Consider the following 23,092-nt stretch of genomic DNA (forward strand, 5'->3'; position numbering starts at 1 on the left):
AGCAGACTGCACCATTCATGTGGAAACATAATGAAATTAAATACTTGGGATTCATAGTCATAGCCTCAATATTGTGGAACATAAAGAGATGATCTTCTTTGCCAATGACTGTGGGGGAGGGCTGAGGTGCTGAAGATGAATATTCTGCCAAGATTCTCATTCATCACGTGAGCCTTACCCATGCACTTTCCATCAATCTGGTCAATCTTTGTTCACCTTTTTGTAGTGTAACAAGAAACCTAAAATAGCCTAACGCCATGTTCACACAGGCTTTCCGCAACCTAGCGCTGGAGCGAAGAGTTCACGCGCGCACAGGAGCGTTGCTGTTCACACCAGAAGCGCATTTCTCCGCTCGTCAGAGATTCTGAACTGAACTTGTGTTGGGACTTGTTGACAGTAGGTAGAAATAGAATATACCTGTCTCTCCAATGGCCTTCGCAATGACATCACAAAGCTTTTTTCGTTGGTGTCTTTGTAGAGCATGTGCTGGGATCATACAACTCCCTGTATTTTTCCACTACGAGGATTAACTTGATGTCGTCGATAATCTTCAAAAATGTCACTAATGTAGTTGGGGTTCGTCTGTCTCTCTCATGTGTTTGGTCACCTCAACCCCGCCCCCAGCTCCTCTCTCCCTCTCTCTCTCATTTAAATTCAAAGGTGCTTTATTGGCTTTGAAAGCCTACAGGCTACATTGTCAAAGCAAGTGTGAATCCTAAACAACTAATACATAGGCTAGTATATAATTACAGATATAGGCTACCAAAATCAAATCTTTACTTGACAGAAAAAAGAAAGACGTGGAAATCAGTTTGAAAGCCTAGGCTTATTCCAAATGGCCACCTACTTGAGAAATGACAAATGTTTGTGTCTACATTTTATACATAGACGGATCATGAGAAAATGGGGCCCTGGGCCTGGACGTGTAGAGGGGCCCCCCTCCCTACCACCTCCCCCCACCCCCCTATAGCCTTCCCCTCCCTACCACCTCCCCCCACCCCCCTATAGCCTCCCCCTCCCTACCACCTCCCCCCACCCCCCGATAGCCTCCCCCTCCCTACCACCTCCCCCCACCCCCCTATAGCCTCCCCCTCCCTACCACCTCCCCCCACCCCCCTATAGCCTCCCCCTCCCTACCACCTCCCCTCCTCACCCCCCTATAGCCTCCCCCTCCCTACCACCTCCCCCCACCCCCCTACAGCCTCCCCCCACCCCCCTATAGCCTCCACCTCCCTACCACCTCCCCCCACCCCCCTATAGCCTCCGCCGCAACACTGTTGTTCTCAGTTTGTTTTCTTTAAAAAACTGGAATTGTGAGGAACCTGCTGTAAAGCATTTTACTGCCTCTTTTTCTTTTCAAATCTTTATTGAAAATGGAGAAAAGCCTAATTTGGGTCCATGTCTTTTGTATGGAGTGTTGTAGTGTATTGGCTACCACACTTACGTGGACGATAAACCTACCAATGTTAATCACATATTCGGATTCCCTTTGGACTGAAAGTGTTAGCCTACTTACTAACTAGAGTATGCATATTTTACATGTACTGTATGTTAAATAGGAAAAAGTACAATTGTGTTTGCGTGACCTTTATTTTGAAATTCCTTGTAAGAACGCTACCGGACATGACGTTCGTGAGGCTCACGCTCACTGCTGTAGCTAGCGTAGTGCAGATTAGGCCTTCCCTCATTTTAAACTGTAAACATGTCCAAACTACAGCGCTTCGTCGATTTTGTGAACCAGCGTTTATCAGCGGCAGCTGTGGAGATATGTGGGCAGTATGAAGAAACGCTTTCAGAGTGCCAAGAAGAAATCTGGAGATCCAAGGAGAAAATCGCGCAACTTCAAAGAATGATGGACAATCAACCCGAGATCAAGCTACAGAGAATAGGTTCTATATTTATACTCATCTACTGTGGTCAAGAGTCACTGTTTCATGTTCTGAATTCAGTTTTCCCATATTCTCTATAACTAAGTTAGCTAGCTGTTCTAGTTTGTAGGCTACGTATCTGTTGTCTAGTGCTAGCTAGGCTAGGATAGGCTAGTTCCTCCTGGAGCCTCCATATTGAATTGGATGCGGCTGCTCTGTTCACGAGTTCATTAGAACCATGGATGTATTAATAGATTAGAACCATGCATGTATTAATAGATTAGAACCATGGATGTATTAATAGATTAGAACCATGCATGTATTAATAAATTAGAACCATGGATGTATTAATAGATTAGAACCATGCATGTATTAATAGATTAGAACCATGGATGTATTAATAGATTAGAACCATGGATGTATTAATAGATTAGAACCATGCATGTATTAATAAATTAGAACCATGGATGTATTAATAGATTAGAACCATGGATGTATTAATAGATTAGAACCATGGATGTATTAATAGATTAGAACCATGGATGTATTAATAGATTAGAACCATGGATGTATTAATAGATTAGAACCATGGTTGTATTAATAGATTAGAACCATGGATGTATTAATAGATTAGAACCATGGATGTATTAATAGATTAGAACCATGCATGTATTAATAAATTAGAACCATGGATGTATTAATAGATTAGAACCATGGATGTATTAATAGATTAGAACCATGGATGTATTAATAGATTAGAACCATGGATGTATTAATAGATTAGAACCATGCATGTATTAATAAATTAGAACCATGGATGTATTAATAGATTAGAACCATGCATGTATTAATAGATTAGAACCATGGATGTATTAATAGATTAGAACCATGGATGTATTAATAGATTAGAACCATGCATGTATTAATAAATTAGAACCATGGATGTATTAATAGATTAGAACCATGGATGTATTAATAGATTAGAACCATGGATGTATTAATAGATTAGAACCATGGATGTATTAATAGATTAGAACCAAGGATGTATTAATAGATTAGAACCATGGATGTATTAATAGATTAGAACCATGGATGTATTAATAGATTAGAACCATGGATGTATTAATAGTTTAGAACCATGGATGTATTAATAGATTAGAACCATGGATGTATTAATAGATTAGAACCATGGATGTATTAATAGATTAGAACCATGGATGTATTAATAGATTAGAACCATGGATGTATTAATAGATTAGAACCATGGATGTATTAATAGATTAGAACCATGGATGTATTAATAGATTAGAACCATGGATGTATTAATAGATTAGAACCAAGGGTCCAGGCTGCGATTTACTTCCTGAAACAGTTTGATCAGCGCCATCTTGCCGAATCGAATTAAAGGAGTAGTAAAGGGGAAAATCATGTTTAGCCCTGTTTTAAGGTTACTTATGATCATATACAATGGTTCAGATCAAAAAGTTGACAAAACTAGCACTTTTGAGAAAGTTGATAATTGCTCTACCACCATTTAGGTCATACAATGGATGTGGGTGGGCACCTTGAAAAATCATTCAAAAACATGTTAAACTCTCGATTTCAAAGACAAGAAGCTCGAAGCTTGAATGATTTTTCAAGATGCCCACCCACATATGTATAACCAAAACGATGGTAGAGCAATTATCAGACTTTCTCAAAAGTGCTAGTTTTGTCAACTTTTTGATCTGAACCATTGTATATGATCATAAGTAACTCACACACTAAGAGGGCTGTAGAATTCATTTAGGTTCTACTCACAAATAGATTAAGCGAAAAATGTAATTAGCAAAAATTGTATGAGAAATGTTTGCCTGCATGTTTGCTTATGACAAGGCAAAATATTTATATTTATGTCTATGACAAGGTAAATACAGTTGGTATAAATAACATCCAAATTCACGGTAATTCCCATTAATTCCTGTTAATTCCCATAAATTCCCGTTAATTCCCATGGAAAGTTTCCAACTTTGAATATTCCGGGAATTTTGCAACCCTCGTACTTGTCAATTGTTTGTTTGTTTAAATATTCATTATTATTCTAATTTTACCCCCTCAATATTGCATTATAGTGTGTATTGCAGCAAGGTGTTCATTGCACCGAATCTGCTGATATAATTTGCTGTGTAAGATTAGGTAAACATAAGGTAATAATGAAGTAGGCTTTATCCTAATATTTATCTTCTATTTTCCCCAGATGTCCAGCAGCTCTCTCTCCCAGAGCCCCCACAGATTAAAGGGGAACAGGAGCTGTGGTCCAGTCAGGGGGGAGAGCAGCTTCAACTCCCACCTCTCTACCAAAGTCCAACTGTGGAGAACAATGAAAGAGACTCTTTATCCTCCAACACAACTGAAGAACAAATCAAAATAGAGTCTGATAAAGAGGACTATGGAGCACCAGAACCTGCCAGTGATGCTCAGCCCACTTCTGTAAGTCCAGACTGTCCTACAGCTCAGAGTTCAGAAGAGGAGGAGAGAGGAGGGCTGCTTCCTCAACTCACGACCCGCTGCCTCAGCCTTCAGTCTACCAGAGGTCTGAAATCACCTAGTAAATCAAGCCTCAGGACCAAGACCACCCCCAGTCCCTGGACCAGGCCTATTACCAGTTCCTGCTATGGAAGTGAGAGTGAAGATGTTTCTTCTGGGGAGGCTGAGGACAAGACAGCAGATAAACCATATCAGTGTGAGGAATGTGGCAAAGCTTTTAATCAACGGGGTAAATTAGTTAAACATAGAAGAATCCACACAGGAGAGAAACCATATCAGTGTGAGGAATGTGACAAGGCTTTTTGTCAAAAAGGTGATTTAGTTAAACATCGAAGAATCCACACAGGAGAGAAGCCATATCAATGTGGGGAATGTGACAAAGCTTTTACTCACCTGAGTAGTTTACTTAAACATAGAAGAATCCACACAGGAGAGAAACCATATCAGTGTGAGGAATGTGACAAAGCTTTTAGTCAAAGGAGTAGTTTAGTCAAGCATAGAAGAATCCACACAGGAAAGAAACCATATCAGTGCCAGGAATGTAACAGGGCTTTTAGTAAAACGTGTACATTACTTCAACATAGAAGAATCCACACAGGAGAGAAACCATATCAGTGTGAGGAATGTGACAAAGCTTTTAGTCACCTGAGTAGTTTAGTTCACCATCGAAGAACCCACACAGGAGAGAAACCATATCAGTGTGAGGAATGTGACAAGGCTTTTAGTGAAAAAGGTGATTTAGTTAAACATCGAAGAAACCACACAGGAGTGAAACCATATCAGTGTGAGGAATGTGACACATTTTTTAGTCGCTCGAGTAGTTTAGTTCAACATAGAGGAATCCACACAGGAGAGAAGCCATATCAGTGTTTGGAATGTGACAAAGCCTTTAGACAAAAGAGTAATTTACGTCAACATAAAAAAATCCACACAGGAGAGAAACCATATCAGTGTGAGGAATGTGACAAAGCTTTTACTCACCTGAGTAGTTTACTTAAACATAGAAGAATCCACACAGGAGAGAAACCATATCAGTGTGAGGAATGTGACAAAGCTTTTAGTCAAAGGAGTAGTTTAGTCAAGCATAGAAGAATCCACACAGGAAAGAAACCATATCAGTGCCAGGAATGTAACAGGGCTTTTAGTAAAACGTGTACATTACTTCAACATAGAAGAATCCACACAGGAGAGAAACCATATCAGTGTGAGGAATGTGACAAAGCTTTTAGTCACCTGAGTAGTTTAGTTCACCATCGAAGAACCCACACAGGAGAGAAGCCATATCAGTGTTTGGAATGTGACAAAGCCTTTAGTCAAAAGAGTCATTTACTTCAACATAAAAAATCCACACAGGAGAGAAACCATATCAGTGCCAGGAATGTGGCAAAGCTTTTAATCAACGGGGTAATTTAGTTAAACATAGAAGAATCCACACAGGAGAGAAACCATATCAGTGTGAGGAATGTGACAAGGCTTTTAGTGAAAAAGGTGATTTAGTTAAACATCGAAGAAACCACACAGGAGAGAAACCATATCAGTGTGAGGAATGTGACAAATTTTTAAGAAGCTCGAGTAGTTTAGTTCAACATAGAAGAATCCACACAGGAGAGAAGCCATATCAGTGTTTGGAATGTGACAAAGCCTTTAGACAAAAGAGTAATTTACGTCAACATAAAAAAATCCACACATGAGAGAAACCATATCAGTGCCAGGAATGTAACAGGGCTTTTCTTAAAAAGTATGCATTAATTCAACATAGAAGAATCCACACAGGAGAGAAACCATATCAGTGCCAGGAATGTAACAGGGCTTTTCGTAAAAAGTGTGCATTAATTCAACATAGAAGAATCCACACAGGAGAGAAACCATATCAGTGTGAGGAATGTGACAAAGCTTTTAGATACCGGAGGTATTTGGTTATCCATGAAAGAACCCACACAGGAGATAAACTATTTCAATGTACAGAATGTGACAAAGCGTATGGTCAAAGTAGTAGTTTACTTAGACATAGAAGAATCCACACAGAAGAGAAACCATAGCAGTGTGAGGACTGTGACAATGCTCTTAGTCAAAATAGTATGTTACCTGTATGTCTGGGGGTGTCTGTATGTTACCAATAAATTCCACTATGACATGGCAGTAAGAGACTTGTGCAGTTTTGTAAACAAATGAATGGCTAAACTACTCCCACCACTCCTTCACTTCCCATGCATGGCAAAAGTAGCATGACAAGCTTGGTCAAAAGAAGTGTAGCCTAATCTATGAATGTATTACATTACAGAAGAACAGTTGTGTTCGGGAGAATTTGTGGCTAGGTCAAAAATGTACAATCATGAATGTGTTACATTACTACTAAAATATTGTAGTGACAGGGCTTTCAAGTGGCATCGTGGCCCAGCAGGTCTGCAGGGGGAAGTCCAGAGCAGACTGCACCATTCATGTGGAAACATAATGAAATTAAATACTTGGGATTCATAGTCATAGCCTCAATATTGCGGAACATAAAGAGATGATCTTCTTTGCCAGCCTCAATATTGCGGAACATAAAGAGATGATCTTCTTTGCCAATGACTGTGGGGGAGGGCTGAGGTGCTGAAGATGAATATTCTGCCAAGATTCTCATTCATCACGTGAGCCTTACCCATGCACTTTCCATCAATCTGGTCAATCTTTGTTCACCTTTTTGTAGTGTAACAAGAAACCTAAAATAGCCTAACGCTATGTTCACACAGGCTTTCCGCAGCGTAGCGCAGGAGCGAAGAGTTCACGCGCGCACAGGAGCGTTGCTGTTCACACCAGAAGCGCATTTCTCCGCTCGTCAGAGATTCTGAACTGAACTTGTGTTGCGACTTGTTGACAGTGGGTAGAAATAGAATATACCTGTCTCTCCAATGGCCTTCGCAATGACATCACAAAGCTTTTTTCGTTGGTGTCTTTGTAGAGCATGTGCTGGGATCATACAACTCCCTGTATTTTTCCACTACGAGGAATAACTTCATGTCGTCGATAATCTTCAAAAATGTCACTAATGTAGTTGGGGTTCGTCTGTCTCATGTGTTTGGTCACCTCAACCCCGCCCCCAGCTCCTCTCTCCCTCTCTCGCTCATTTAAATTCAAAGGTGCTTTATTTGCTTTGAAAGCTTACAGGCTACATTGTCAAAGCAAGTGTGAATCCTAAACAACTAATACATAGGCTAGTATATAATTACAGATATAGGTTACCAAAATCAAATCTTCACTTGACAGAAAAAAGATAGACGTGGAAATCAGTCTGAAAGCCTAGGCTTATTCCAAATGGCCACCTACTTGAGAAATGACAAATATATGTTTGTGTCTACATTTTATACATAGACGGATCATGAGAAAATGGGGCCCTGGGCCTGGATGTGTAGAGGGGCCCCCCTCCCTACCACCTCCCCCCACCCCCCTATAGCCTCCACCTCCCTACCACCTCCCCCCACCCCCCTATAGCCTCCCCCTCCCTACCACCTCCCCCCACCCCCCTATAGCCTCCCCCTCCCTACCACCTCCCCCCACCCCCCTATAGCCTCCCCCTCCCTACCACCTCCCCCCACCCCCCTATAGCCTCCCCCTCCCTACCACCCCCCCCCCCACCCCCCTATAGCCTCCCCCTCCCTACCACCTCCCCCCACCCCCCTATAGCCTCCCACTCCCTACCACCTCCCCCCACCCCCTATAGCCTCCCCCTCCCTACCACCTCCCCCCACCCCCCTATAGCCTCCTCCTCCCTACCACCTCCCCCCACCCCCCTATAGCCTCCCCTTCCCTACCATCTCCCCCCACCCCCCTATAGCCTCCCCCTCCCTACCACCTCCCCCCACCCCCCTATAGCCTCCCCCTCCCTACCACCCCCCCCCCACCCCCCTATAGCCTCCCCCTCCCTACCACCTCCCCCCACCCCCCTATAGCCTCCCCCTCCCTACCACCCCCCCCCCCACCCCCCTATAGCCTCCCCCTCCCTACCACCTCCCCCCACCCCCCTATAGCCTCCCCCTCCCTACCACCTCCCCTCCTCACCCCCCTATAGCCTCCCCCTCCCTACCACCTCCCCCCACCCCCCTATAGCCTCCCCCTCCCTACCACCCCCCCCCCACCCCCCTATAGCCTCCCCCTCCCTACCACCTCCCCCCACCCCCCTATAGCCTCCCCCTCCCTACCACCCCCCCCCCCACCCCCCTATAGCCTCCCCCTCCCTACCACCTCCCCCCACCCCCCTATAGCCTCCCCCTCCCTACCACCCCCCCCCCCACCCCCCTATAGCCTCCCCCTCCCTACCACCTCCCCCCACCCCCCTATAGCCTCCCCCTCCCTACCACCTCCCCTCCTCACCCCCCTATAGCCTCCCCCTCCCTACCACCTCCCCTCCTCACCCCCCTATAGCCTCCCCCTCCCTACCACCTCCCCCCACCCCCCTATAGCCTCCCCCTCCCTACCACCTCCCCCCACCCCCCTATAGCCTCCGCCGAGGAACTTTTGCCTCTTTTTCTTTTCAAATCTTAATTGAAAATGTAGAAAAGCCTAATTTGGGTCCATGTCTTTTGTATGGAGTGTTGTAGTGTATTGGCTACCACACTTACGTGGACGATTAACCTACCAATGTTAATCACATATTCGGATTCCCTTTGGACTGAAAGTGTTAGCGTACTACTAACTAGAGTATGCATATTTTACATGTACTGTATGTTAAATAGGAAAAAGTACAATTATGTTTGCGTGACCTTTATTTTGAAATTCCTTGTAAGAACGCTACCGGACATGACGTTCGTGAGGCTTACGCTCACTGCTGTAGCTAGCGTAGTGCAAATCAGGCCTTCCCTCATTTTAAACTGTAAAAATGTCCAAACTACAGCGCTTCGTCGATTTTGTGAACCAGCGTTTATCAGCGGCAGCTGTGGAGATATGTGGGCAGTATGAAGACACGCTTTCAGAGTGCCAAGAAGAAATCTGTCGATCCAAGGAGAAAATCGCGCAACTTCAAAGAATGATGGACAATCAACCCGAGATCAAGCTACAGAGAATAGGTTATATATTTATACTCATCTACTGTGGTCAAGAGTCACTGTTTCATGTTCTGAATTCAGTTTGCCCATATTCTCTATAACTAAGCTAGCAGTCCTAGTTTGTACGTATCTGTTGTCTAGTGCTAGCTAGGCTAGGATAGGCTAGTTCCTCCTGGAGCCTCCATGTTGAATTGCATACGGCTGCTCTGTTAATTAGAACTATCATCATATTTATTGTTCACTAGTCTGGAAATATCACCATGAATCTGCTGTGATTATGTCGCAATTCAATGCTTTACTTAATTCATAGTGTTGGAAATTGCCAGTAACACGTTGTTGTAGACATGACGGGCGTTGGTGTGATGGTTGAAGCTATGTAGGCTACTTGCTAACTAGCTGTTGCTAGCTACTTAGATATTCAATAGCAATATAGCTGGCAATCATTCACCCATTCACACACCAATGATGGCAGCTGCCATGCAAGGTGCTAGCCTGCTCACTGGGAACAATTTGGGGTTCAGTGTCTTTGCCCAACCTTAGACATGTGGACAGGAGGAGGCGGGATTCGAACCGCCGACCTTACGACCATCTACCTCCTGAGCCACAGCCGCCCCGCGTCTCTCGTAACGGGATGTTTCCCTCTGCTTTCAAGACTACCAGACAGTCACGACTCTCCTGAGGAAACCATCACTTGACCCCTCTGACGTCAAAAACTACAGACATTCAACATTCAAACACGCTGTCTTTAACCAACTGTGTCCCTATGTCCACCAGGACAACCTCTTGGACCGCCACCGTAGAGGTCCTGCGAGGGCCGGGAATGTCGTCCCCAGCCCAGCCCAGGCCCATAGCAATCAGGCCCGGCATTTCTACTCAATAGATGGGCTCAGTGACAAGTGTCTTGTGTCCATGGCCATGTAGAAGCTGCACAGTTGTGCGCAATCAGACTGGTTTGTTTGCCTCAGTTTTCACCCAAGAAGACGACTCTATGTTGCCCCATTAAAATCAGCTTTGGGTTTAAATCTGAAATATTGACAAATAGACGCTTTTTCCTTTGACTCCAAATCCTCCACCATTGTCTTGTGTGAATCTAGCCTCCGCCTACTTTGGCTTTCCTTCGCAAACGTTTTTAAAACGTTAGCTTTGTGTTTGCCGCAAACGTTGGTTGATTGACCTGCAGCTATTCTGTGAATTATTTTGTCGTTGTGTTTCTGCAGGCCAGTCAACCAATCAAAGCTGTGAGACACAATGACGTGGTGTGAGCCGCTAGAAATTTAATTTGGTACAACCCAAGCAGCTCACAGCCTGTGAGACATTCCAAATCACTAAATCACTAAATGTGTCTCACAGCTTGTCTCACAAAGCATAAATGATCCTTTACTGTTCATCTAGTGACTTGGATGGGCTGTACCAAGCACTGGAACTTATGGTCCAATGCCCTGCAGTGACCGCATGATTGATAGCTGAAAAAGGTGTGCCATTTTGTAATGGGTCATTTGAAATGCGCGCGTAAACTATTCACACCAAAACAGATGGTTTATCATTTGAAACAAAGGATCCTGACATACTTCAACTCACACATTTGACATCAGACACCCAGTTGTTTGTAATGTGATGCAAATGTGTGTACTTGTCAATTGTTTGTTTAAATTTTCATTATTTATCTCATTTTACCCCCTCAATATTGCATTATAGTGTGTATTGCACCAAGGTGTTCATTGCACCGAATCTGCTGATATACTTTGGCATGTAACATTAGGTAAACATAAGGTAATAATGAAGCAGGCTTTATCCTAATATTTATCTTCTATTTTCCCCAGATGTCCAGCAGCTCTCTCTCCCAGAGCCCCCACAGATTAAAGAGGAACAGGAGCTGTGGTCCAGTCAGGGGGGAGAGCAGCTTCAACTCCCACCTCTCTACCAAAGTCCAACTGTGGAGAACACTGAAAGAGACTCTTTATCCTCCAACACAACTGAAGAACAAATCAAAATAGAGTCTGATAAAGAGGACTATGGAGCACCAGAACCTGCCAGTGATGCTCAGCCCACTTCAGTGACTCCAGACTGTCCTACAGCTCAGAGTTCAGAAGAGGAGGAGAGAGGAGGGCTGCTTCCTCAACTCACGACCCGCTGCCTCAGCCTTCAGTCTACCAGAGGTCTGAAATCACCTAGTAAATCAAGCCTCAGGACCAAGACCACCCCCAGTCCCTGGACCAGGCCTATTACCAGTTCCTGCTATGGAAGTGAGAGTGAAGATGTTTCTTCTGGGGAGGTTGAGGGCAAGACAGCGGAGAAGCCATATCAGTGTGAGGAATGTGGCAAAGCTTTTAATCAACAGGGTAAATTAGTTAAACATAGAAGAATCCACACAGGAGAGAAACCATATCAGTGTGAGGAATGTGACAAGGCTTTTTGTCAAAAAGGTGATTTAGTTAAACATCGAAGAATCCACACAGGAGAGAAGCCATATCAATGTGGGGAATGTGACAAAGCTTTTACTCACCTGAGTAGTTTACTTAAACATAGAAGAATCCACACAGGAGAGAAACCATATCAGTGTGAGGAATGTGACAAAGCTTTTAGTCAAAGGAGTAGTTTAGTCAAGCATAGAAGAATCCACACAGGAAAGAAACCATATCAGTGCCAGGAATGTAACAGGGCTTTTAGTAAAACGTGTACATTACTTCAACATAGAAGAATCCACACAGGAGAGAAACCATATCAGTGTGAGGAATGTGACAAAGCTTTTAGTCACCTGAGTAGTTTAGTTCACCATCGAAGAACCCACACAGGAGAGAAACCATATCAGTGTGAGGAATGTGACAAGGCTTTTAGTGAAAAAGGTGATTTAGTTAAACATCGAAGAAACCACACAGGAGTGAAACCATATCAGTGTGAGGAATGTGACAAATTTTTTAGTCGCTCGAGTAGTTTAGTTCAACATAGAGGAATCCACACAGGAGAGAAGCCATATCAGTGTTTGGAATGTGACAAAGCCTTTAGACAAAAGAGTAATTTACGTCAACATAAAAAAATCCACACAGGAGAGAAACCATATCAGTGTGAGGAATGTGACAAAGCTTTTAGTCAAAGGAGTAGTTTAGTCAAGCATAGAAGAATCCACACAGGAAAGAAACCATATCAGTGCCAGGAATGTAACAGGGCTTTTAGTAAAACGTGTACATTACTTCAACATAGAAGAATCCACACAGGAGAGAAACCATATCAGTGTGAGGAATGTGACAAAGCTTTTAGTCACCTGAGTAGTTTAGTTCACCATCGAAGAACCCACACAGGAGAGAAGCCATATCAGTGTTTGGAATGTGACAAAGCCTTTAGTCAAAAGAGTCATTTACTTCAACATAAAAAAATCCACACAGGAGAGAAACCATATCAGTGCCAGGAATGTGGCAAAGCTTTTAATCAACGGGGTAATTTAGTTAAACATAGAAGAATCCACACAGGAGAGAAACCATATCAGTGTGAGGAATGTGACAAGGCTTTTAGTGAAAAAGGTGATTTAGTTAAACATCGAAGAAACCACACAGGAGAGAAACCATATCAGTGTGAGGAATGTGACAAATTTTTAAGAAGCTCGAGTAGTTTAGTTCAACATAGAAGAATCCACACAGGAGATAAGCCATATCAGTGTTTGGAATGTGACAAAGCCTTTAGACAAAAGAGTAATTTACGTCAACATAAAAAAATCCACACATGAGAGAAACCATATCAGTGCCAGGAATGTAACAGGGCTTTTCTTAAAAAGTATGCATTAATTCAACATAGAAGAATCCACACAGGAGAGAAACCATATCAGTGCCAGGAATGTAACAGGGCTTTTCGTAAAAAGTGTGCATTAATTCAACATAGAAGAATCCACACAGGAGAGAAACCATATCAGTGTGAGGAATGTGACAAAGCTTTTAGATACCGGAGGTATTTGGTTATCCATGAAAAGCCCACACAGGAGATAAACTATTTCAATGTACAGAATGTGACAAAGCGTATGGTCAAAGTAGTAGTTTACTTAGACATAGAAGAATCCACACAGAAGAGAAACCATAGCAGTGTGAGGACTGTGACAATGCTCTTAGTCAAAATAGTATGTTACCTGTATGTCTGGGGGTGTCTGTATGTTACCAATAAATTCCACTATGACATGGCAGTAAGAGACTTGTGCAGTTTTGTAAACAAATGAATGGCTAAACTACTCCCACCACTCCTTCACTTCCCACGCATGGCAAAAGTAGCATGACAAGCTTGGTCAAAAGAAGTGTAGCCTAATCTATGAATGTATTACATTACAGAAGAACAGTTGTGTTCGGGAGAATTTGTGGCTAGGTCAAAAATGTACAATCATGAATGTGTTACATTACTACTAAAATATTGTAGTGACAGGGCTTTCAAGTGGCATCGTGGCCCAGCAGGTCTGCAGGGGGAAGTCCAGAGCAGACTGCACCATTCATGTGGAAACATAATGAAATTAAATACTTGGGATTCATAGTCATAGCCTCAATATTGCGGAACATAAAGAGATGATCTTCTTTGCCAGCCTCAATATTGCGGAACATAAAGAGATGATCTTCTTTGCCAATGACTGTGGGGGAGGGCTGAGGTGCTGAAGATGAATATTCTGCCAAGATTCTCATTCATCACGTGAGCCTTACCCATGCACTTTCCATCAATCTGGTCAATCTTTGTTCACCTTTTTGTAGTGTAACAAGAAACCTAAAATAGCCTAACGCCATGTTCACACAGGCTTTCCGCAGCGTAGCGCAGGAGCGAAGAGTTCACTCGCGCACAGGAGCGTTGCTGTTCACACCAGAAGCGCATTTCTCCGCTCGTCAGAGATTCTGAACTGAACTTGTGTTGCGACTTGTTGACAGTGGGTAGAAATAGAATATACCTGTCTCTCCAATGGCCTTCGCAATGACATCACAAAGCTTTTTTCGTTGGTGTCTTTGTAGAGCATGTGCTGGGATCATACAACTCCCTGTATTTTTCCACTACGAGGAATAACTTCATGTCGTCGATAATCTTCAAAAATGTCACTAATGTAGTTGGGGTTCGTCTGTCTCATGTGTTTGGTCACCTCAACCCCGCCCCCAGCTCCTCTCTCCCTCTCTCGCTCATTTAAATTCAAAGGTGCTTTATTTGCTTTGAAAGCTTACAGGCTACATTGTCAAAGCAAGTGTGAATCCTAAACAACTAATACATAGGCTAGTATATAATTACAGATATAGGTTACCAAAATCAAATCTTCACTTGACAGAAAAAAGATAGACGTGGAAATCAGTGTGAAAGCCTAGGCTTATTCCAAATGGCCACCTACTTGAGAAATGACAAATATATGTTTGTGTCTACATTTTATACATAGACGGATCATGAGAAAATGGGGCCCTGGGCCTGGACGTGTAGAGGGGCCCCCCTCCCTACCACCTCCCCCCACCCCCCTAAAGCCTCCCCCTCCCTACCACCTCCCCCCCACCCCCCTATAGCCTCCCCCTCCCTACCACCCCCCACCACCCCCCTATAGCCTCCCCCTCCCTACCACCTCCCCCCACCCCCCTATAGCCTCTTCCTCCCTACCACCGCCCCCCCCCCCATCCCCGTATAGCCTCCCCCTCCCTACCACCTCCCCCCACCCCCCTATAGCCTCCCCCTCCCTACTTCCTCCCCCCACCCCCCTATAGCCTCCCCCTCCCTACCACCTCCCCCCACCCCACTATAGCCTCCCCCTCCCTACCACCTCCCCCCACCCCCCTACAGCCTCCCCCTCCCTACCACCCCCCACCACCCCCCTATAGCCTCCCCCTCCCTACCACCTCCCCCCACCCCCCTATAGCCTCCCCCTCCCTACCACCTCCCCCCACCCCCCTATAGCCTCCCACTCCCTACCACCCCACCCACCCCCCTACAGCCTCCCCCTCCCTACCACCCCCCACCACCCCCCTATAGCCTCCCCCTCCCTACCACCTCCCCCCACCCCCCTATAGCCTCCCCCTCCCTACCACCCCCCCCCCACCCCCCTATAGCCTCCCCCTCCCTACCACCTCCCCCCACCCCCCTATAGCCTCCCACTCCCTACCACCTCCCCCCACCCCCTATAGCCTCCCCCTCCCTACCACCTCCCCCCACCCCCCTATAGCCTCCTCCTCCCTACCACCTCCCCCCACCCCCCTATAGCCTCCCCTTCCCTACCACCTCCCCCCACCCCCCTATAGCCTCCCCCTCCCTACCACCTCCCCCCACCCCCCTATAGCCTCCCCCTCCCTACCACCCCCCCCCCACCCCCCTATAGCCTCCCCCTCCCTACCACCTCCCCCCACCCCCCTATAGCCTCCCCCTCCCTACCACCCCCCCCCACCCCCCTATAGCCTCCCCCTCCCTACCACCTCCCCCCACCCCCCTATAGCCTCCCCCTCCCTACCACCTCCCCCCACCCCCCTATAGCCTCTGCCGCAACACTGTTGTTCTCAGTTTGTTTTCTTTAAAAAACGGGAAATGTGAGGAACTTTTGCCTCTTTTTCTTTTCAAATCTTAATTGAAAATGTAGAAAAGCCTAATTTGGGTCCATTTCTTTTGTATGGAGTGTTGTAGTGTATTGGCTACCACACTTACGTGGACGATTAACCTACCAATGTTAATCACATATTCGGATTCCCTTTGGACTGAAAGTGTTAGCGTACTACTAACTAGAGTATGCATATTTTACATGTACTGTATGTTAAATAGGAAAAAGTACAATTGTGTTTGCGTGACCTTTATTTTGAAATTCCTTGTAAGAACGCTACCGGACATGACGTTCGTGAGGCTCACGCTCACTGCTGTAGCTAGCGTAGTGCAAATTAGGCCTTCCCTCATTTTAAACTGTAAAAATGTCCAAACTACAGCGCTTCGTCGATTTTGTGAACCAGCGTTTATCAGCGGCAGCTGTGGAGATATGTGGACAGTATGAAGAAACGCTTTCAGAGTGCCAAGAAGAAATCTGTCGATCCAAGGAGAAAATCGCGCAACTTCAAAGAATGATGGACAATCAACCCGAGATCAAGCTACAGAGAATAGGTTCTATATTTATACTCATCTACTGGGGTCAAGAGTCACTGTTTCATGTTCTGAATTCAGTTTGCCCATATTCTCTATAACTAAGCTCGCAGTCCTAGTTGGTACGTATCTGTTGTCTAGTGCTAGCTAGGCTAGGATAGGCTAGTTCCTCCTGGAGCCTCCATATTGAATTGCATACGGCTGCTCTGTTCATTAGAACTATCATCATATTTATTATTCACTAGTCTGGAACTATCACCATGAATCTGCTGTGATTATGTCGCAATTCAATGCTTTACTTAATTCATAGTGTTGGAATTTGCCAGTAACACGTTTTTGTAGACATGACGGGCGTTGGTGTGATGGTTGAAGCTATGTAGGCTACTTGCTAACTAGCTGTTGCTAGCTACTTAGCTATTCAATAGCAATATAGCTGGCAATCATTCACCCATTCACACACCAATGATGGCAGCTGCCATGCAAGGTGCTAGCCTGCTCACTGGGAACAATTTGGGGTTCAGTGTCTTTGCCCAACCTTAGACATGTGGACAGGAGGAGGCGGGATTCGAACCGCCGACCTTACGACCATCTACCTCCTGAGCCACAGCCGCCCCGCGTCTCTCGTAACGGGATGTTTCCCTCTGCTTTCAAGACTACCAGACAGTCACGACTCTCCTGAGGAAACCATCACTTGACCCCTCTGACGTCAAAAACTACAGACATTCAACATTCAAACACGCTGTCTTTAACCAACTGTGTCCCTATGTCCACCAGGACAACCTCTTGGACCGCCCCCGTAGAGGTCCTGCGAGGGACGGAAATGTGGGCCCCAGCCCAGCCCAGGCCCATAGCAATCAGGCCCGGCATTTCTACTCAATAGATGGGCTCAGTGACAAGTGTCTTGTGTCCATGGCCATGTAGAAGCTGCACAGTTGTGCGCAATCATACTGGTTTGTTTGCCTCAGTTTTCACCCAAGAAGACGACTCTAGGTTGCCCCATTAACATCAGCTTTGGGTTTAAATCTGCAATATTGACAAATAGACGCTTTTTCCTTTGACTCCACATCCTCAACCATTGTCTTGTGTGGATCTAGCCTCAGCATACTGTGGCTTTCCTTCGCAAACGTTTTTAAAAGTTTAAAACTTTTTTCAATTAGCTTTGTGCTTGCCCCAAACGTTGGTTGATTGACCTGCAGCTATTCTGTGAATTATTTTGTCGTTGTGGTTCTGCAGGCCAGTCAACCAATCAAAGCTGTGAGACACAATGACATGGTATGAGCCGCTAGAAATTTAATTTGGTACAACCCAAGCAGCTCACAGCCTGTGAGACATTCCAAATCACAAAATCACTAAATGTGTCTCACAGCTTGTCTCACAAAGCATAAATGATCCTTTACTGTTCATCTAGTGACTTGGATGGGCTGTACCAAGCACTGGAACTTATGGTCCCATGCCCTGCAGTGACCGCATGATTGATAGCTGAAAAAGGTGTGCCATTTTGTAATGGGTCATTTGAAATGCGCGCCCAAACTATTCACACCAAAACAGATGACTTAAAACAAAATAGATGGTTTATCATTTGAACCAAAGGATCCTGACACAGACTTCACCACACATTTCTCATCAGACACCCAGTTGTTTGTAGTGTGATGCAAATGTGTGTACTTGTCAATTGTTTGTTTAAATTTTAATTATTTATCTAATTTTACCCCCTCAATATTGCATTATAGTGTGTATTGCACCAAGGTGTTCATTTCACCGAATCTGCTGATATAATTTGCCGTGTAACATTAGGTAAACATAAGGTAATAATGAAGCAGGCTTTATCCTAATATTTATCTTCTATTTTCCCCAGATGTCCAGCAGCTCTCTCTCCCAGAGCCCTCACAGATTAAAGAGGAACAGGAGCTGTGGTCCAGTCAGGGGGGAGAGCAGCTTCAACTCCCACCTCTCTACCAAAGTCCAACTGTGGAGAACAATGAAAGAGACTCTTTATCCTCCAACACAACTGAAGAACAAATCAAAATAGAGTCTGATAAAGAGGACTATGGAGCACCAGAACCTGCCAGTGATGCTCAGCCCACTTCTGTAAGTCCAGACTGTCCTACAGCTCAGAGTTCAGAAGAGGAGGAGAGAGGAGGGCTGCTTCCTCAACTCACGACCCGCTGCCTCAGGCGTCAGTCTACCAGAGGTCTGAAATCACCTAGTAAATCAAGCCTCAGGACCAAGACCACCCCCAGTCCCTGGACCAGGCCTATTACCAGTTCCTGCTATGGAAGTGAGAGTGAAGATGTTTCTTCTGGGGAGGCTGAGGACAAGACAGCAGATAAACCATATCAGTGTGAGGAATGTGGCAAAGCTTTTAAGGAACGGGGTAATTTAGTTAAACATCGAAGAATCCACACAGGAGAGAAACCATATCAGTGTGAGGAATGTGACAAGGCTTTTTGTCAAAAAAGTGATTTAGTTAAACATCGAAGAATCCACACAGGAGAGAAGCCATATCAATGTGGGGAATGTGGCAAAGCTTTTAATCAACAGGGTCATTTAGTTAAACATCAAATAATCCACACAGCAGAGAAGCCATATCAGTGTGAGGAATGTGACAAAGCTTTTAGTCGCCTTAGTAGTTTAGTTCAACATAGAAGAATCCACACAGGAGAGAAGCCATATCAGTGTGGGGAATGTGACAAAGCCTTTAGACAAAAGAGTAATTTACATCAACATAAAAAAATCCACACAGGAGAGAAACCATATCAGTGCCAGGAATGTAACAGGGCTTTTCTTAAAAAGTATGCATTAATTCAACATAGAAGAATCCACACAGGAGAGAAACCATATCAGTGTGAGGAATGTGACAAAGCTTTTAGTAACCGGAGTTATTTAGTTTTCCATGAAAGAACCCACACAGGAGATAAACCATTTCAATGTACAGAATGTGACAAAGCTTTTAGTAACCGGAGGTATTTAGTTACCCATGAAAGAACCCACACAGGAGATAAACCATATCAGTGTGAGGAATGTGACAAAGCTTTTAGATGCCGGAGGTATTTAGTTATCCATGAAAGAACCCACACAGGAGATAAAACATTTCAATGTACAGAATGTGACAAAGCGTATGGTCAAAGTAGTAGTTTACATAGACATAGAAGAATCCACACAGGAGAGAAACCATATCAGTGTGAGGAATGTGGCAAAGCTTTTAGTAACCGGAGTTATTTAGTTATCCATGAAAGAACCCACACAGGAGATAAACCATTTCAATGTACGGAATGTGACAAAGCGTATGGTCAAAGTAGTAGTTTACTTAGACATAGAAGAATCCACACAGAAGAGAAACCATAGCACTGTGACAATGCTTTTAGTCAAAATAGTATGTTACCTGTATGTCTGGGGGTGTCTGTATGTTACCAATAAATTCCACTATGACATGGCAGTAAGAGACTTGTGCAGTTTTGTAAACAAATGAATGGTTAAACTACTCCCACCACTCCTTCACTTCCCACGCATGGCAAAAGTAGCATGACAAGCTTGGTCAAAAGAAGTGTAGCCTAATCTATGAATGTATTACATTACAGAAGAACAGTTGTGTTCGGGAGAATTTGTGGCTAGGTCAAAAATGTACAATCATGAATGTGTTACATTACTACTAAAATATTGTAGTGACAGGGCTTTCAAGTGGCATCGTGGCCCAGCAGGTCTGCAGGGGGAAGTCCAGAGCAGACTGCACCATTCATGTGGAAACATAATTAAATTAAATACTTGGGATTCATAGTCTAACCTCAATATTGCGGAACATAAAGAGATGATCTTCTTTGCCAATGACTGTGGGGGAGGGTTGAGGTGCTGAAGATGAATATTCTGCCAAGATTCTCATTCATCACGTGAGCCTTACCCATGCACTTTCCATCAATCTGGTCAATCTTTGTTCACCTTTTTGTAGTGTCACAAGAAACCTAAAATAGCCTAACGCTATGTTCACACAGGCTTTCCGCAGCGTAGCGCAGGAGCGAAGAGTTCACGCGCGTACAGGAGCGTTGCTGTTCACACCAGAAGCGCATTTCTCCGCTCGTCAGAGATTCTGAACTGAACTTGTGTTGCAACTTGTTGACAGTGGGTAGAAATAGAATATACCTGTCTCTCCAATGGCCTTCGCAATGACATCACAAAGCTTTTTTCGTTGGTGTCTTTGTAGAGCATGTGCTGTCACTAATGTAGTTGGGGTTCGTCTGTCTCTCATGTGTTTGGTCACCTCAACCCCGCCCCCAGCTCCTCTCTCCCTCTCTCGCTCATTTAAATTCAAGGTGCTTTATTGGCTTTGAAAGCTTACAGGCTACATTGTCAAAGCAAGTGTGAATCCTAAACAACTAATACATAGGCTAGTATATAATTACAGATATAGGCTACCAAAATCAAATCTTTACTTGACAGAAAAAAGATAGACGTGGAAATCAGTGTGAAAGCCTAGGCTTATTCCAAATGGCCACCTATTTGAGAAATGACAAATATATGTTTGTGTCTACATTTTATACATAGACGGATCATGAGAAAATGGGGCCCTGGGCCTGGACGTGTAGAGGGGCCCCCCTCCCTACCACCTCCCCCCACCCCCCTATAGCCTCCCCCTCCCTACTACCTCCCCCCACCCCCCTACAGCCTCCCCCTCCCTACCACCTCCCCCCACCCCCCTATAGCCTCCCCCTCCCTACTACCTCCCCCCACCCCCCTATAGCCTCCCCCTCCCTACCACCTCCCCTCACCCCCCTATAGCCTCCCCCTCCCTACCACCTCCCCCCACCCCCCTATAGCCTCCCCCTCCCTACCACCTCCCCCCACCCCCCTATAGCCTCCACCTCCCTATCACCTCCCCTCACCCCCCTATAGCCTCCCCCTCCCTACCACCCCCCCCCCACCCCCCTATAGCCTCCCCCTCCCTACCACCCCCCCCCCACCCCCCTATAGCCTCCCCCTCCCTACCACCTCCCCCCACCCCCCTATAGCCTCCGCCTCCCTACCACCTCCCCCCACCCCCCTATAGCCTCCCCCTCCCTACCACCTCCCCCCACCCCCCTATAGCCTCCCCCTCCCTACCACCTCCCCCCACCCCCCTATAGCCTCCCCCTCCCTACCACCTCCCCTCCTCACCCCCCTATAGCCTCCCCCTCCCTACCACCCCCCCCCACCCCCCTATAGCCTCCCCCTCCCTACCACCTCTCCCCCCCACCCCCCTATAGCCTCCCCCTCCCTACCACCTCCCCCCACCCCCTATAGCCTCCCACTCCCTACCACCCCCTCCCCCCACCCCCCTATAGCCTCCCCCTCCCTACCACCTCCCCCCACCCCCCTATAGCCTCCCCCTCCCTACCACCTCCCCCCACCCCCCTATAGCCTCCCCCTCCCTACCACCTCCCCCCACCCCCCTATAGCCTCCCCCTCCCTACCACCTCCCCTCACCCCCCTATAGCCTCCCCCTCCCTACCACCTCCCCCCACCCCCCTATAGCCTCCCCCTCCCTACCACCTCCCCTCACCCCCCTATAGCCTCCACCTCCCTACCACCTCCCCCCACCCCCCTATAGCCTCCCCCTCCCTACCACCCCCCCCCACCCCCCTATAGCCTCCCCCTCCCTACCACCTCCCCTCCTCACCCCCCTATAGCCTCCCCCCACCCCCCTATAGCCTCCCCCTCCCTACCACCTCCCCCCACCCCCCTATAGCCTCCCCCTCCCTACTCCCCCTCCCTACCACCTCCCCCCACCCCCCTATAGCCTCCCCCTCCCTACCACCTCCCCCCACCCCCCTATAGCCTCCCCCTCCCTACCACCTCCCCCCACCCCCCTATAGCCTCCCCCTCCCTACCTCCTCCCCCCCCCACCCCCCTATAGCCTCCGCCTCCCTACCACCTCCCCTCCTCACCCCCCTATAGCCTCCCCCTCCCTACCACCTCCCCCCACCCCCCTATAGCCTCCCCCTCCCTACCACCTCTCCTCCTCACCCCCCTATAGCCTCCCCCTCCCTACCACCTCCCCCACCCCCCTATAGCCTCCGCCGCAACACTGTTGTTCTCAGTTTGTTTTCTTTAAAAAACTGGAAATGTGAGGAACTTTTGCCTCTTTTTCTTTTCAAATCTTTATTGAAAATGTAGAAAAGCCTAATTTGGGTCCATGTCTTTTGTATGGAGTGTTGTAGTGTATTGGCTACCACACTTGCGTGGACGATAAACCTACCAATGTTAATCACATATTCGGATTCCCTTTGGACTGAAAGTGTTAGCCTACTACTAACTAGAGTATGCATATTTTACATGTACTGTATGTTAAATAGGAAAAAGTACAATTGTCTTTGCGTGACCTTTATTTTGAAATTCCTTGTAAGAACGCTACCGGACATGACGTTCGTGAGGCTCACGCTCACTGCTGTAGCTAGCGTAGTGCACATTAGGCCTTCCCTCATTTTAAACTGTAAAAATGTCCAAACTACAGCGCTTCGTCGATTTTGTGAACCAGCGTTTATCAGCGGCAGCTGTGGAGATATGTGGGCAGTATGAAGAAACGCTTTCAGAGTGCCAAGAAGAAATCTGTCGATCCAAGGAGAAAATCGCGCAACTTCAAAGAATGATGGACAATCAACCCGA

General features: G+C 45.9%; 1 protein-coding gene across 1 annotated transcript; it reads left to right on the top strand.

Moving 5' to 3' along the window:
* Positions 1–1,702: 1,702 nt before the first annotated feature.
* On the top strand, positions 1,703–17,259 carry LOC311327246 (uncharacterized protein; the record flags this gene model as incomplete). Its single annotated transcript, XM_084460279.1, has 3 exons — positions 1,703–1,889; positions 4,105–5,127; positions 17,234–17,259. 3 exons carry the CDS (start codon positions 1,703–1,705, stop codon positions 17,257–17,259), a joined length of 1,236 nt encoding a protein of 411 aa, XP_084316405.1.
* Between the last annotated feature and the right edge of the window lie 5,833 nt (positions 17,260–23,092).

The sequence above is a fragment of the Borostomias antarcticus genome (assembly GCF_949987555.1).
Source record: "Borostomias antarcticus genome assembly, chromosome: 31".
NCBI lineage: Eukaryota > Metazoa > Chordata > Actinopteri > Stomiiformes > Stomiidae > Borostomias > Borostomias antarcticus.